The sequence below is a fragment of the Musca autumnalis genome, unplaced genomic scaffold (genome assembly GCF_047663935.1).
Source record: "Musca autumnalis isolate F117 unplaced genomic scaffold, ASM4766393v1 scaffold_2, whole genome shotgun sequence".
NCBI lineage: Eukaryota > Metazoa > Arthropoda > Insecta > Diptera > Muscidae > Musca > Musca autumnalis.
Window position 1 is genome coordinate 45534301 of NW_027411755.1, and position 15946 is coordinate 45550246.

A 15946-nucleotide genomic window follows, 5' to 3' on the forward strand; every position below is an offset into this window, starting at 1 on the left:
CCATTTCGTATCTTCCTTCTCATCTGGTTTTCTCATCAAAGCTGCATAGAGTAACATGAGTAATTACACAATGATATTTACCCGTCATATGTTGGTTGCTTGGTTTCTGTGGATATCGGCATCATCACACAGAAATTAAATTATAATAGCGGAACACACCCAATCAAACATTTAATACCATGTTCCTGTTTCAGATTCGTTGTTATTTTCCAACATTGACAGACATGTGGGCTAAAAATGTTCGGATATGTGGGGGCGTCTTGAAGTCTAAAGGAATGCAATGACAGCCAAGTGTTATGAGATTACATTGGTTTTAAGCTTAATGAAGAGCCTTAAGCGGAATTTTATTTGTGTCATATGAAACCGAAAGGGCGACTATCACACATGGGCAAACTTATGTTACCCTTTAGAGGTCTCAACTAAGTTATTATTTTTATTTTTACTCCTAAATAAATCCAGAAGTTTTTGTTTATTGTTATATACCAAAACTATCCAGAAGTTGTTGTTTATTCGATATCTAGCCACAGCTTATCATGGCACGCAAAGAAAAAGTCTTCATAAATTCCATAATAATCGAAACCTCAAAGTCAACACAAAATGCACGTGATTTATTAGAAAAAAGGTTTTGAAGTAAATAATCATAAATAAATAATAATATTAAATTTATTAAAACTTGCAGTATATACTATTATCTAAACCAAAGAAGAATAAAGAAATAAGATATACAATAATTAGCTTATCTGCCAATAAAAAGAGAGAAGATAAGCCACCAAACAATTGACGATAGCCAGCAAATATTTGCCCAAAACCTGGCATTAACAATTAGTTTGAAAAATTAAATCACGGCAGTTGGTTCAATCAAATAGGAAGTGGCAGAGATTAAATTGAAAAATTTTCAAAATGGATTTGGAAGGCAAACATGTTGTCTATGTGGCCGATTGTGGTGGTATTGCCTATGAGACATGTAAAGTGTTGGTGACCAAGAAAATTGCGGTATTGTTTGCTCCAAAATCTATCATCTTCCCCAAAAATTAGAAAATAATGCTCCAAATTTCTTTCCCCAGAAATTAGCAATTTTACACAGCGTGGAAAATCCCCAAGCTATTGCCCAGTTGCAGGCCCAAAATCCCAAGACACAAATTTTCTTTTGGAAATTCGATTTCACCATGTCCCGTGCTGACATGCAGCTATATTTTGAAGATGTTATGATGCAAATGGATTATATTGATATTTTGGTAAATGGTTCAACATTATGTAAGGAACAAGATATTGAAGCCACAATTAATGTGAATTTGACCGCACCCATTAATATTATCAGTTGTGCCATGTCATATATGGATAAAAATAAAGAAGCGGGACGAGGTGGCATGATTGTCAATGTGAGTTCGGTTACCGGTCTAGATCCTTCTCCCGTGTTTTGTGTTTATAGTGCAGCGAAATTTGGCGTAATTGGTTTCACAAGGAGTTTGGCGGTGAGTTAAAAAGAAAAAACATAAAAAATGCTTAAATAAGAATAACTAAATATTTTTGGTTTAAAAATCCCCGATTTTTTAAAAATATGTTTCAATAGACCTACAAGACGTAGATTCTTTAAAAAATATTTTTCAATAGACCAACAAGACCTGGATTTTTTCAGAAAACATTTTTCAATATTACAAGAAGACGTGGATTTTTCACAAAATATTTTTCAAGGGACCTACAAGACGCGGAATTTTTACATGGATTTTTTTAAAAAATATTTTTCAAGAGACATACAAGACGCGGATTTTTTACATGGATTTTTTAAAAGATATTTTTCAATAGACCAACAAGTCATGGGTTCTCTTAAATAATATTTTTCAAGAGACCTACTAAACGTGGATTTTTTTACAATTTTTTAATGGACCTACAGGACGTGGATTTTTTTAAAATATTTTTTAATAGACCTCCAAGACGTGGATTGTTTAAAAAATATTTTTTAATAGACCTCCAAGACGTGGATTCTTTAAAAAATATTTTTTAATATACATACAGAAAGCGGATTTTTTTTTAAAATATTTTTTCAATATTTAAAATTTTTAAAAAAATATTTTTTCAAAAGACCTACAATTATCAGATTTTTTAAAAATATATATTTTTTCAATACAATGCTTACAAGGTGAGATTTTTTTAAGAAATAATTTTTCTATAGAACTATAAGACTTGGATTTTTTAGGAAATATTTTTTAAATAGAACTACAAGGCGTGGGTGGATATTTATGAAATAATTTTTTAACACAAAACGTGGATTTTTTAAAAACAAAATTAATGTACCTACAATTTTTTTTCAATATTCCTACAGAACGTGGTTTTTTTTAAATATATTTTTTTAATATTCCTACAAAACATGGATTTTTAAAATATTTTTTTCCAATTGACCTACAAGTCGTGGATTTTAAAAAAATATTTTTTTCAATAGACCTCCAAAACATACATAGATTGTTTAAAAAATATTTTTTCAATAGGTGAAAAGAAAGCGGATTTTCAAAAAAAAAAAAAATATTTTTTCAATATTTTAAATTTTTAAGAAAATATTTTTTCAATTGGCCTACAGTTAGCGGATGTTTTAAAAAATATTTTTTCAATATTTTAAATTTAAAAAAAAATATATTTTTTCAATAGACCTACAAGAAGCGGATTTAAAAAAAAAATCTATTTTTTCAATACAATGCTTACAAGACGAGAATTTTTTAAGAAATAATTTGTCTATAGATCTACAGGACTTGGAAATAAATTTTCAATAGAACTACAAGGCGTGGATATTTATGAAATAATTTTTTAACACCAAATGTGGATTTTTAAAAAAATATTTTTCCAAAATTTGGATTTTTTAAAAATGCACGTTTGTTGTTTTAAGGTTTTGTAAAAATAGTTATTTTCAAAAAATTTTAATAATTTTAAAAACCGGCGGTTTGCAAAAATATTTATTTTAAAAATACTTTTAAAAATCGGCGATTTGTAAAAATACTTATTTTAAAAATATTTAAAAAAATCAAAGTTCTGTAAAAATATTTTTAAAAAATCCATGTTTTGTAAAAATATTTTTAAAAAATACACTTTACACAAAAATAATTATTTTCAAAATATTTTTAAAAAAATCACTTTTTGTAAAAATATTTTTAAAAAATAACGTTTTGTGAATATATATATTTTTTAAAATATTAAAAAACACGCTTTTTAAGATTATTTATTTTACAAATAACTTACAAAAAAACCAATTTTTTTAAAAATATTTATTTTAAAAATAGTTTAAAAAAATCTACTTTTTGTAAAAAATCTTAAAAAATATTTAAAACAAATCGACGTTGAAAAAAATCTTAAAAAATATTTTTAAAAAATTAACTTTTTGTAAGAAGTCTTAAAAATATTTGTAAAAAATCTTTAGAAAAATATTTTTAAAATATCCAAGTTTCGTAAAAAATATTAAAAAATATTTTTAAAATATCCAAGTTTCGTAAAAAATATTAAAAAATATTTTTAAAAAATCCACGTTTCGTAAAAATCTATAAAAAAATATTTTTAAAAAATCCACGTTTCGTAAAATATATTTAAAAAAATATTTTTAAAAAATCCAAGTTTCGTAAAAAATATTTTTAAAAAATCCACGATTCGTAAAAAATATTTTTAAAAATCCACGTTTCGTAAAATATCTTTAAAAAATATTTTTAAAAATCCACGTTTCGTAAAATATCTTTAAAAAATATTTTTAAAAAATCGACGTTTCGTATTTAAAAAATCCACGTTTTGTACGTCTTTAATTTTTTTAATAAATCCATGCCCTGCCTCTTAAAAAATATTTTTAAAAAATTAACTTTTTGTAAGAAGTCTTAAAAATATTTGTAAAAAATCTTTAGAAAAATATTTTTAAAAAATCCACGTTTCGTAAAAAATCTTTAAGAAAATATGTTTAAAAAATCCACGTTTCGTAAAAAATCTTTAAGAAAATATTTTTAAAAAATCCACGTTTCGTAAAAAATCTTTAAGAAAATATTTTTAAAAAATCCACGTTTCGTAAAAAATATTTTTAAAAAATCCACGTTTCGTAAAATATCTTTAAAAAATATTTTTAAAAATCCACGTTTCGTAAAATATCTTTAAAAAATATTTTTAAAAAATCCACGTTTCGTTTTTAAAAAATCCACGTTTTGTACGTCTTTAATTTTTTTAATAAATCCATGCCTTGTAGGCCTATGAAAATAATATTTTTAAAAATCTGCAAAAAATATTAAAATAAAACAAAACAAAAATCTCAAAAAAAGCGTAGATTCTTTCAAAAATATTTTTCTTGAACATGGATTTTTTTTTAAAAACGTTTTTGTATACAATACGTTTACATTTTCAAAAACATTTTATTTTAGAAAAAAAAAACAAAAAATGTCGCAATGTAATATTTAACAAATATACGTTCGAAATCTAAATATCTAAATTCGAAAAAATTCACGTATTGTAAAAATCGGTAAAAAACATTTTGTACGTTTTGTAGAAAATCTTAAAAAAAATATTTAAGTTTTCTTGAAACGTGAATTTTTTCATAAAGTGTAAGAGTATTTTTTTTTTTTAAGATTTTTACAGAACATGTTTTTTCCAAAAATAGTGATATTTTTAAAAAAATTTGGATTTTAAAACTGTGAATTTTTTTAATTTTTCAAAAACGTAGATTTTTTAAAAAAAATATTTTTCTTGAACTTGGTTTTTTTAAAAAGGGTTTTCTTTACAAATCGTTTAATTTTTCAAAAACATTTAATATTATTGAAAAACATAAAAAACATTTTATAAAAACAATTTTAAAAAATATTTTAGAAACTAATCCACGTTTTTTTAATCTATACAAAAGTTTAGTCCACGTTTACAAAAATATATATAAGAAATATGTTTAAATATGTTGTTTTTTTTTGAAAAAATCGAAGTTTAAAAAAAAAAAATTAAAAAAAAATTTCTGAATAAATCAATTAGGGTGAAAAATATTTTTGAAAAAAAAAATCCACGTTTAAAAAAAACGCCCATAGGCTACGACGGTGTTCGAGACCATCAATTAGGAGGCCTAAGTTCATCTATTAAAAGACGTTAATGTTCTCTATGAGAATAAAACTCAGTGAAGACTATTAGATCTAAAAGTCACAGAATTTCTGTAAGAATGCTTATCAGTCTTCTTTGAGATGATTTTAAAGTCTACTATGAAAAGACTTCAAAGTCTTCTATGAGAATGCAGCAAAGTCTTCTATGAGAAGGCCTCATGGTTTTTTTCATGAGAAGGTCTCAAGGTATTTCATGAGAAAAAGACTTCAAGGTCTTCTATGAAAAGACCTCAATTTTTTCTATGAGAAGACAATACTGTCTTCCTTTAAAAGACCTCAAAGTCTTCTATGAAAATACCACTCTGTCTACTATGAGAAAACCTAACGGTCTTCTTTAAGAATACCTCTAGAGATAAAGACATATTTAAGTCTCAAAAAACGCACCCAAACTACAATGCATCCTTTCTTTCTGAACCTGGAAGAAAAGCAAAGGAACTTGATATTGTCACTTGGCACTTCTGTTCATTTCTTTCTCCACACCATTTTCTCTTCAGTATACATATGTCATCAACTCTCCTCCCATTATGGCCATTGATTTTACACATTTCACACATCCTCTATTTCTTTCATAACCATATATAGCCCAAAGGAAGATGACAACAATGGACAAGTAGAGCCATACCAACTCTTTCAACTCTTCGTTTACATCTGTGTGCGTGTTATTTTGCGTCCACTGTCAGATTACTATCAAACATAATTTCTAATCTTCTGTGGCAGTTCCAATGTCCAACTTCCACATCCACACACCACATTATATATCTCCTAGTTTTTTTTTTTTTTATTTTTCATTTATCTATCCATCTATGTACCTTTCTAACTCTTGATTCGGTTAATGTTTTTCATTTTGTTTCTTCTTCTTCTTATTTTTATACTTACAGCATCCCATCTATTATGAGAAAACCGGTGTGGCTGTTATGGCCATTTGTTGTGGCCCAACCAAGACATTTGTACGGCATACGATGAAAGCATTTTTGGAATATGGTCAAGAGTATGTGGATAAATTAAAAGGGGCACCGTGTCAAGAAACCGCAGTGTGTGCACGCAATATAGTGCGGGCCATAGAAATGGGCTCAAATGGACAAATATGGTTGGCCGATAATGAACGTTTGGATATTGTTAAGCCACAACTCTATTGGAATATGTCCAATGAACTCGTTGAATATATGGAACGTTAAACAATGGAAGTCAAAGAAGCTAAATAAAAAAGGGTCTATGACAATTTCCATTGCAAACCGTTTGCACAAATGGAGGAGTGAGTGATTGATGCTGTAACTTATGATAAGGTCAATAAACTTGGAAAACCTCAATGTGTGTTTCTTTCTTTAAATTGTCGCCGGTGCTGTGGTTGGTTTTATTATTATTATGCCAAGCATATGTCGCGTCTCAATTTTCTTTTCCCCATTTCTTTGCTAAAAATATTACGGAATTCCCGCAAAGTACAACAACCGCAAGCAAAAGCGTGTGCAGTGAGCGAAATCACTTAAAAATAAACTTTTGGCATACATTCAAGAAAATAGTTTCGGCTTCTTCTTCTTCGCCTTCGGCTCCGTGCTATTCTTTTGTGTAAATTGTTGCGGTTCTTAGGCCATACACGATGCCATGAGTTATGTATTTTCCTACTTTTCGGTTGTTTGTTGTTGATTTTTTTTCGTTTCGGCTTGCTTTCTTCATAAAATTTCTTTCCCCACGCCATTACAGAGTAGAAATGCAAGTGTGGCTGCCATCATCATCAAAAACAACAGCGACACGCTAGTCACACTCGTATATTAGGAAATGCAATTAAGCCATTCCATGGCTTAAACATGCCATAAACATTTGGCGCTAGAAGAATAAAATCATTTGGGGGACACACTTTTTCCTGGGAACATTTGCCAAATGTTTGTCAAATTTGGTTAATAAAGAATTTGAAGCTTGAAGGGAATACCGAACGTAAGTTGACTCAAGATTATTAAGGACACTCTAGTTTTGTTGCAGGGCAAGCAGCACTTCAAAACATGAACTTTTAAGATTTTTTAAAAATAACCGACCGGTTGTTACAAGGCTGAAATTTTAAAAGCATTTTTCAGGGACTGACAGAGCTAAAAGGATAACCAGTAGGACTGGAATTGTCACAACCGCATTTATTGTCTAGGTTGCCTTTCAAGAGCAGGTTCGCTTACGGGAACAGAGTTACATCGAGTTCAAATGTAATTCTCTTCGGCAGCAGCAGCTTTGAGAGTTATGGTGATTACTAGAGTTAGGCAATCTAGTTCCCGGAGCGGATCGATCTTTCTAGTTCCTTTTCCCAAAAGGAACTAGTTCCTTAAAGTAGTTCCATAGTTCCAAATAGTTCCGAGATCGATATAGTTCAACGAATATTTCTCTTTCATCGTTCCTTTCATTCCAAGTAGTTCCGAGACCGAAATAGTTCAACGAATCTTTCTCTCTCATCGTTATTTTCGTTCCACATAGTTCCGAGACCGAAATAGTTCAACGAATCTTTCTCTTTCGTGTCTCTTTTTATTTTTTTTTTCGTTCCGAGTTCCGAGACCGAAATGTTTTCATTGTTTGGTGGATGAATTGTACAAGTGCTGTAGTAGTGCTAGTACAAGTGCTGACTTTAATTCCAGGAAATACACGGCATGAGTTACACATTCTGGGTATAACGGTGACCAGATTAACAAATAAGCGTTGTGTAGGGCGAACAAGATGTTAACACCTAAATAATTAGAGTGTGCCACAGCTAAAATCTCTTGGATATGACCATCGTACTATAAACTAGACATTCCGACTTCATCTCCTCAGAATACCGAAGTTTCGTCAATTATGAGAACGTACTGACAAAAAACTTTATGAAACGTTTGCAAACATTTCGTTTCGTATTTTTCATAGGAACAAAACAAAACGAAACATAACCCAAGTTGACCGAACTCGCTGTTTCGCTTCGATTCGTTTACATTCGTGAGTGCGAACAAAACGAAAAATTAAAACTTCTCAACTTCATAACAACTTATAGAAAACGAAACCGTTCAATACATTGCAAACTGTTGCAAACGTTTGGTGGTTAATTGAAACATCCACCGCAGTATATTCCAAGTATGTGATGCTAGTTTATAGGTTTGTTAAGTAATCAAATGTTTGTGTGCCTGAATGTGGCATTGATCACATCTCACAGCAAACTTTTGCAAACGATTCATTTTGTTTCGTTCGTCAATGAAACAACTCGCAACAGCATGGTCGAAGTACATTTCAGCAATCGTACAGTTTTGTTCTTCTTCAGTTGAAAAGTTTCGGGTTTTGTTTTGAGAACGAAACGATTCAGAAAAAATGAAAACTTTGTGTGAATGGTATGGGAATCGTTTAGTTTGTTTGCGTTCATTGATTATGAGGATGCCAACTGTAATAACTTCAGAGAGTTTAAAGATCCTCTCAGCAAAGAACGGACCAAATAATCGAATGTTACGTAAGGAGAAAGGAATTTCAGAGGGAAGAACCAGGTGAGATTCTCCGATACAGACTCCGCATTGGCGGAACTAGGAAAGCATTGCTATGAGCTTTACCTGAACCATCTCAAAGAATCCCTGAGTTAGTCAACAGATCTGTCGACCAGCTTAACCGGACAAAGTTGAAACAAGCAAAGGGAAAATAAACAATGGGACACTCTCGGGACCTAGTTAAAATGACAGAAACTCGGACAAGTCTAGCGACTACACATTGACTAATTCCAACATTCATTTTGTTTCGTTCGTCAATGAAACAACTCGGAGCAGCATATCCGAAGTACATTTCAGCAATCGTACAGTTTTGTTCTTCTTCAGTTGAAAAGTTTGGGGTTTTGTTTTGAGAACGAAACTATTCAGAAAAAATGAAAACTTTGTGACTTTGTATGAATGGTATGGGAATCGTTTCGTTTGTTTGCGTGCATTGACTATGAGGATGACAACTGTAATAACTCCAGAGAGTTTGAAGATCCTCTTATCAGAGAACGGACCAAATAATCGAATGTTCTGTAAGGAGAAAGGAATTTCAGAGGGAAACACAAGGTGAGATTCTTCGAAACCCACTGCGCATTGGCGGAAGTAGCAAAGCATTGCTACGAGCTTTACTTGAAACATCCCAAAGAATCCCTAAGTTAGTCAACAGATCTGTCGTCCAGCTTAACCGGACAAAGTTTAAGCAAGCAAAGGGTAAATAAGCAGTGGGACACTCTCGAACTTAGTTACAATGACAGAAATTCGGATAAGTCTAGCGACTACACATTGACTAATTCCAAGAAGTGGACCGTGGGTATTCTCATAGGAAGCCGGCAACTCCAATCGCACCAGACCAAAATGACTTGACAGGAACCCTCTTGTTCTTCTATAGAGTACTTTAGGGTCGTTTCGAAGAAGGCCTAAAGGTATTTTGAAGAAAATCTTTAAATACAAGACCTCAAAGAAAACAAAAGAAATTTTTCTATGAGATGTTGGTTTTCTCAAGTTTTATGGGAACATCTTAAGGATTTCAATAAAAAGATGCCAATGTTTTCTATTAGACTTTCCATAGATAAATTCGACAGGAAGATCTATCTGTCATGGAAAAGACCTCCATGACTTCTCATACCTCACGATCTTCCCATAGAGGTCTTCTGTTGGAATACCTCAAAATCATCTTTGAGAACACCTTAAGGTCATCTTTAAGAAGATCTTCAATCCTTTTCCACAAGACTTCAAGGTATTATATGAGAATACTTCAGGGTCCTCTATAAAAAGACCTTAAGGTGTTCTATGAGAAGACATCTATGAAAAGATCTAAAGGTCTTAAAGGAGAATAACTTATGGTCTTCTACGGGGCACATCACAGTCTTCTATAGGATATCAAGAGTTTCAATGAGAAGACCTCAAAAACTCTATGAGAAGACCACAAGGTCTTTTAATTGAAGACCTCAAGGTCGTCTATTTGAATACCTTATGGCCTCCTATAAGAAGATATCACGGTCTTATATGAAAAAACCTCTGGTCCTCTTATCAGAAGACCTCAAGATCTCCTTATTGGAGAACTCATGGTCTACTATGGGTAAACCTCAGGGTCTGTTATGAGAAGATATCATGGTATTTTATTAAAAGACCTCAAGGTCTATTATGCGAATACCTTTAAATTTTATATGAGAAGACCTCAAGATCTCTTCTATGGGTCTTCTATAGGAAAACCTAAGGGTCTTCTATGGGAGAACCTAAAGGTCTTCTATGGAAAGATCTGATGGTTTTCTATGAGAAAACCTCTAGCTCTTCTATGAGATGGCCTCAAGGTTTTCTGTGAGAAGACCTCAAGTTCTTCTATGAGAAGATCTCAAGCTCTTCTATGAGAAGACCTCAAGCTCATCTATGAGAAGACCTCAAGGTCTTCTATGAAAAGACCTCAAGCTTATCTATGAGAAGACTTCAAGCTCTTCTATGAGAAGACCTCAAGCTCTTCTATGAGTAGACCTCAAGCTATTCAATGGAAGACCTCAAGCTCTTCTATGAGAAGACCTCAAGCTCTTCCATGAGAAGACCTCAAGCTCTTCTATGAGAAGACCTCAAGCTCTTCTATGAGAAGACCTCAAGCTCTTCTATGAGAAGACCTCAAGCTCTTCTATGAGAAGACCTCAAGCTCTTCTATGAGAAGACCTCAAGCTCTTCTATGAGAAGACCTCAAGCTCTTCTATGAGAAGACCTCAGGGTTTTCTTTAAGAAAGCCTCAAGGTCTGCTATGAGAAGATCTCAAGGTCTTCTCTGAGAAGACCTCAACGTCTTCTGTAAGAAAACCTCAAGGTCTTCTGTGAGAAAACCTCAAGGTCTTCTGTGAGAAGACCACAAGTTCTTCTATGAGAGGACCTCAAGGTCTGCTACTAGAAGACCACAAGGTCTTCTATGAGAAGACCTCAACGTCTTCTGTGAGAAGACCTCAAGCTCTTCTACGAGAAGACCTCAAGCTCTCCTATGAGAAGACCTCAAGCTCTTCTACGAGAAGACCTCAAGCTCTCCTATGAGAAGACCTCAAGCTCTTCTACGAGAAGACCTCAAGTTCTCCTATGAGAAGACCTCAAGCTCTTCTATGAGAAGACCTCAAGCTCTTCTATGAGAAGACCTCAAGGTCTTCTATGAGAAGACCTCAAGGTCTTCTCGCCTCACGGTCTTCTATGAGAAGACCTCACGGTCTTCTATGAGAAGACCTCACGGTCTTCTATGAGAAGACCTCACGGTCTTCTATGAGAAGACCTCAAGGTCTTCTAAGGGAAGACCTCACGGTCTACTAAGGGAAGACCTCACGGTCTACTAAGGGAAGACCTCAAGGTCTTCTAAGAGAAGACCTCAAGGTCTTCTATGAGACCTTAAGATTTTCTATGAGAAGACCTCAAGCTCTTCTATGAGAAGACCTCAAGCTTTTCTATGAGAAGACCTCAAGCTCTTATATGAGAAGACCTCAAGCTCTTCTATGAGAAGACCTCAAGCTCTTCTATGAGAAGACCTCAAGCTCTTCTATGAGAAGGCCTCAAGCTCTACTATGAGAAGACCTCAAGCTCTTATATGAAAATATCTCAGGGTATTCTGTGAGAAGATCTCAGGGTCTTCAATGAGAAGATCTCAAGGTCTCCTATAAGAAGACCTCAGGGACTGCTATCAGAAGATCTCAAGGTCTTCAATTAGAAGACCTCAACGTCTCCTATAAAATTACCTCAAGGACTCCTGTCAGTAGACCTCAAGGTCTTCTATAAAAAGGCTCAAGCTCTTCTACTGGAAGACCTCAAGGTCTTTCTTCAGAAGACTCTAGATATCTTATCAGAAGACTTCAAGATCTTATTATTGGAGGAATCAAGGTTTACAATGAGCAGACCTCTTCTCAGTGTTGAGAAGAACTCTTCTCATTGTTGAGAAGACCACTTCTCAGTGGGTTGAAGACCTCTTCTCATTGTTGGGAAGACCTCTTCTCCTTGTTGAGAAGACCTCTTCCCATTGTTGAGAAGACCTCTTCTCATTGTAGAGAAGACCTCTTCTCATTGTTGAGAAGACCTCTTCTCAGTGAAGAAAAATTCTCATTGTAGACATTGAGACCTCCAATAAGACGATCTTGAAGCCTTCTGATACGAGATCTGGAGGCCTTCTCATAGAACACCTTTAGCTGTTCTGATAGGAGTCCTCGAGGTCTACTTTCTTATAGGAGACGTTGGGGTTTTCTGATTGAAGATCTTCTGATAGGAGTCCTTGAGGTCTTCTTATAGGAGACCTTGAAATATTCTATGGGAAGATATCAGGGTCTTCAATTAAAAGACCTCAAGGTCTTTTATGAGAAAACCTCTAAATTTTTTATTAGAAGACCTCCAGGTATCTTATCAGAAAACTTTAAGGTGTCTTTCAGAAGACCTCAAGGTATACTATGAGTACACATCAAAGTCGTCTAGCCAGAAGATCGCAATGTCTTCTATGAGAAGACCACAAGGTTTTCTAATCAGAAGATCACAAAGTCTTCTATGAGAAGACCACAAGGTATTCTAGGGGAAGACTTTAGAGCCTGCGGATGGAAGGTCTTCCATATGAAGACTCCAGATTCTTCTAAGAGTAGACATCAGAGTCTTCTGTGGGAAGACCTGAAAGTATTCTCTATGATGGCTACAGGGTCTTCTATTGGAAGACTACAGACTATTAGAAGGACCTCTTGGTCTCAGGTCGACTATGAGAAGAACCCAAATTCCTATTTTAGAAGTCCTGGAAGTCTTCTATAAGAAGAAGACCTTAAGGTATTCTATGAGAAGACCTCTCGGTCTTTAAGAAAATCTGTGGGCCCTCCATAAGAAGACCACTGGGACCTTTTTATCTTCTATAAAAAGACTTTTGGATCTTCTATAAAAAGACATCTGGGTCTTCTATGAGAACACCCATTATATTCTATGGAAGTCCTGAGGGTATTCTGTTAGAAGACATCAGGGTCTTCTATGAAAAGGCCTCAGGATCTTCCATGAGAAAACCTTTAATATATTCTAAGAGAACATATGAAGGCCTTCTATGAGAAAATCGCAAGGTTTCCTATAATATGACTTCAAGGCCTCTTATTAGAAGACCTCAAGGTATGCTATTAGAAGATCTCTCTATGATGAGTTCTCAAGGTCTTGTATGAGAAAGAATTGAAGGTTCTCTCTCGTCATCTGTGAGAAGACTTCAAAATCTATTGTGGGATGAATTCCATTTTTTCAGCTAGAAGACGTCAAAGTCTTCTGTAAGAAGGGCTTAAAGTGTTCAACGGGAAGATTTCAAAGTTCTAAAGGTGAAACCATAAGATATTTCATATTAAGACCTAATAGTCTTCTATTCGAGGACTTCTGTCAGATCCGTCTATTTCCTGCAATTAAGTGATGAATGTTGAAGGATGCATTGACCTTCCTTCTATTAAATAAGATTTCATGATGTAAACAAAAGTCATCACAGTCATCTATATGCCTCCTAATGCCAACCCATCACCTGTAGGGTGCAGCAAGCGAACAAAAACAATCCATATCTTCAATTAACCGAACAGCCGGTATTTTGCACCATCATAGCTGCAACATTTAATTAATCACTGCAAAAGAATTTTGGTTTGCCTCCCCTCGTCACGGTGTAAAAAATTAATGATTGGAAAAAGATGATGGCCTACGGTGGAATTCTAAGGCTACATCTAGAACTACTACTGCTAGCCATTAAATTAGAAAAAGCCACATTCGCACACATTGAAATATGTGAGCAACACATATCGGGTGGACAGATAGGTGGGGAGGTTAGATGCAGGCAGGCAGCAAATGAATTCTCTATTACTATTCGGTTATATTGGCAATGGATCATGTTATTGCGGCACTTTTAGCCACACGCTGTTGCTGCTGCCGCTGATGGCCATCAATGTAGAAATATGTATGTACATGTGTATGTTGTTGTTGAATGGTGCGGCAAACAACATACAACAACTCATCGTATGAACGATGAATATGTAGTTTGGTGTTGTTATTGCTGTTTCGTTGTGGTTAACCGCTTACCGCTTTTTGTTGCATGTACAACAACATTTCGATGGCGACAATAACACAACACCAACCAACAGCTAACAGCAATGCGGTGACGTTCTCTAAAATGAAAAATAATCTTTGACAATTGCACGGTTCACCAAACAGTGACTAATCGATTTTTATTTATATTTTTAACAACATTCCTCCTTCTCTATTTGTTGCCTGCAGTAGAATAAATAAGTTGCGGATAGCTAGCTAGCGCGATCACTCCCCAAATAAAATTCTAATTTGGTTTGTTTTTCAAGGAAGGCTATAAGGAATGTATTGAGTTGAAATAATGGTCAAGGGTGAAGGGGGTAGAGGTATAATAATGTTTGAAATGAGAATTTATTGGGTGGGAGGGGTTTCAATGCCGACAAACTGGGTTCTCAACAGCTTCTGGATACTAATTCTCTTTTAAAATTCAAGAAAAATATTTTCTCGATACCATTTTCACTTCTAGAAATGTGGCCGTTTCGATGGGACGTAACCACAGGTCTACTGGGGTTAGTTGAGTAGGCTTGGCAGGATAGTTGGAAAGATGCAGCGTGTCATGCGGCTCTGTGCCGCATGCTGGGCAGATGTTTTGCTCGGTGTCATCGATCCTTGTTATATAGGAATTTGGACGGCTGTACCATCCATTCTCGGGTTTGTCGTGCCAGCCGAAGATTCTCAGGTGTGATAGTTGGGGTATATTCACCGGGGACCTCATTGACACGATAGTTGTTTATGACATATACGACTGCATCTGTGTAAATGCTATTTAAACCTTCTTGATAGGCTTGCTGATCTACGGGTTCTATCTTGTAACGTTGGACCTTTCCTTTCACATCATGCAGATCCCTATTGATATGTCTGGCAAGGGTGGTATTAAAATGTCCATTACGGTAACACCCGAGCAGGTACTGCAACGAAAGCATGCCATTGTGTTGCTATACTGTAAGAAGCTCTTAACACCAACCGTTGTCGTTCCACACCCTGAAAGTGCATCCTTTTTGCAATTTCATTGTAATGGACTTACCTCGGTAAGATTAAGGAAATAGGGGATTTCATGAGTCGGAAGAATATCGAGGTCGCGGCGGTGCAGAAAACTAAGCTCAACAACAACTGCAGGTTACAGCGTTGTGATGGCTACAACGTACTAAGGAAGGATGCCACCAGAAGTGGAGGTGGGGGATTATCTTTCCTATTGCACCCGTCTGTTCAGTACAAACCTATCTCGCTTGAGCCTGGCTCCAATGACCCGTACATGGAATATATGGGAGTAGCAGTCAGGTGTGGAACTGCCGAGGTAGAGTTACTTAACGAATACATCCCGCCGATAAATAGCTGTGCTTCAGGTATTAGGTCCAACATTAGCCCGTTTCTGGAAGCTCATAACGCTCTAGTTATGTTATTGATTATGGCATTCAGCTGCAAACAACCAAAATTAATTCCAATTCAATTTTCCCTAATGACTTTGCACATATCCGCCGCCTGGAAAAAGCTCCTTAAACACACATTTTTCTAACCGACCCACACACCCATTCAAATTACAAACTCCTGTTTAATTTTCTATGAATCTACTCTAGATTCACGAGCCAAGAGAAAAATATCCCGTATGTAAGACAAGTCATACGACAAATATGAAACATAAACTACACACACAATGCTTGTAAGCAACTAACCAGCCGACCAACCTCCACCAGTCACTCATCTTACAGAATCAGGAAGTATTTTTTTGATGATGTACTACACACCATCATGCATCATGTATCTGTTCGTTTGTCTGTCAGTTGGGGGAATATGTCAGACACACATACACGGACAGACTATAGTTCCGACATTGCATTTATCTTTTGTTGTATAT

The 15946-nt window shown here is 34.6% G+C and overlaps 2 protein-coding genes across 6 annotated transcripts in view; one reads left to right on the plus strand and one right to left on the minus strand.

Moving 5' to 3' along the window:
• osp (myosin phosphatase Rho interacting protein outspread) overlaps positions 1-15946 on the minus strand; it is a 442634-nt gene that overhangs the window by 137163 nt on the left and 289525 nt on the right. The gene's annotated exons all lie outside the window — the stretch shown is intronic.
• LOC141392768 (alcohol dehydrogenase-related 31 kDa protein-like) lies at positions 901-6268 on the plus strand. Its single transcript, XM_073965738.1, has 3 exons — positions 901-993; positions 1065-1472; positions 5972-6268. Exons 1-3 carry the CDS (start codon positions 901-903, stop codon positions 6266-6268), a joined length of 798 nt encoding a protein of 265 aa, XP_073821839.1.

Coding starts and splice junctions, on each gene's coding strand:
- LOC141392768 (XM_073965738.1), top strand. CDS start 901: ATGGATTTGGAAGGCAAACATGTTGTCTATGTGGCCGATTGTGGTGGT. Junction 994..1,064: donor TGGTGACCAAGAAAATTGCG/GTATTGTTTGCT, acceptor TTCTTTCCCCAG/AAATTAGCAATTTTACACAG. Junction 1,473..5,971: donor GTTTCACAAGGAGTTTGGCG/GTGAGTTAAAAA, acceptor TTATACTTACAG/CATCCCATCTATTATGAGAA.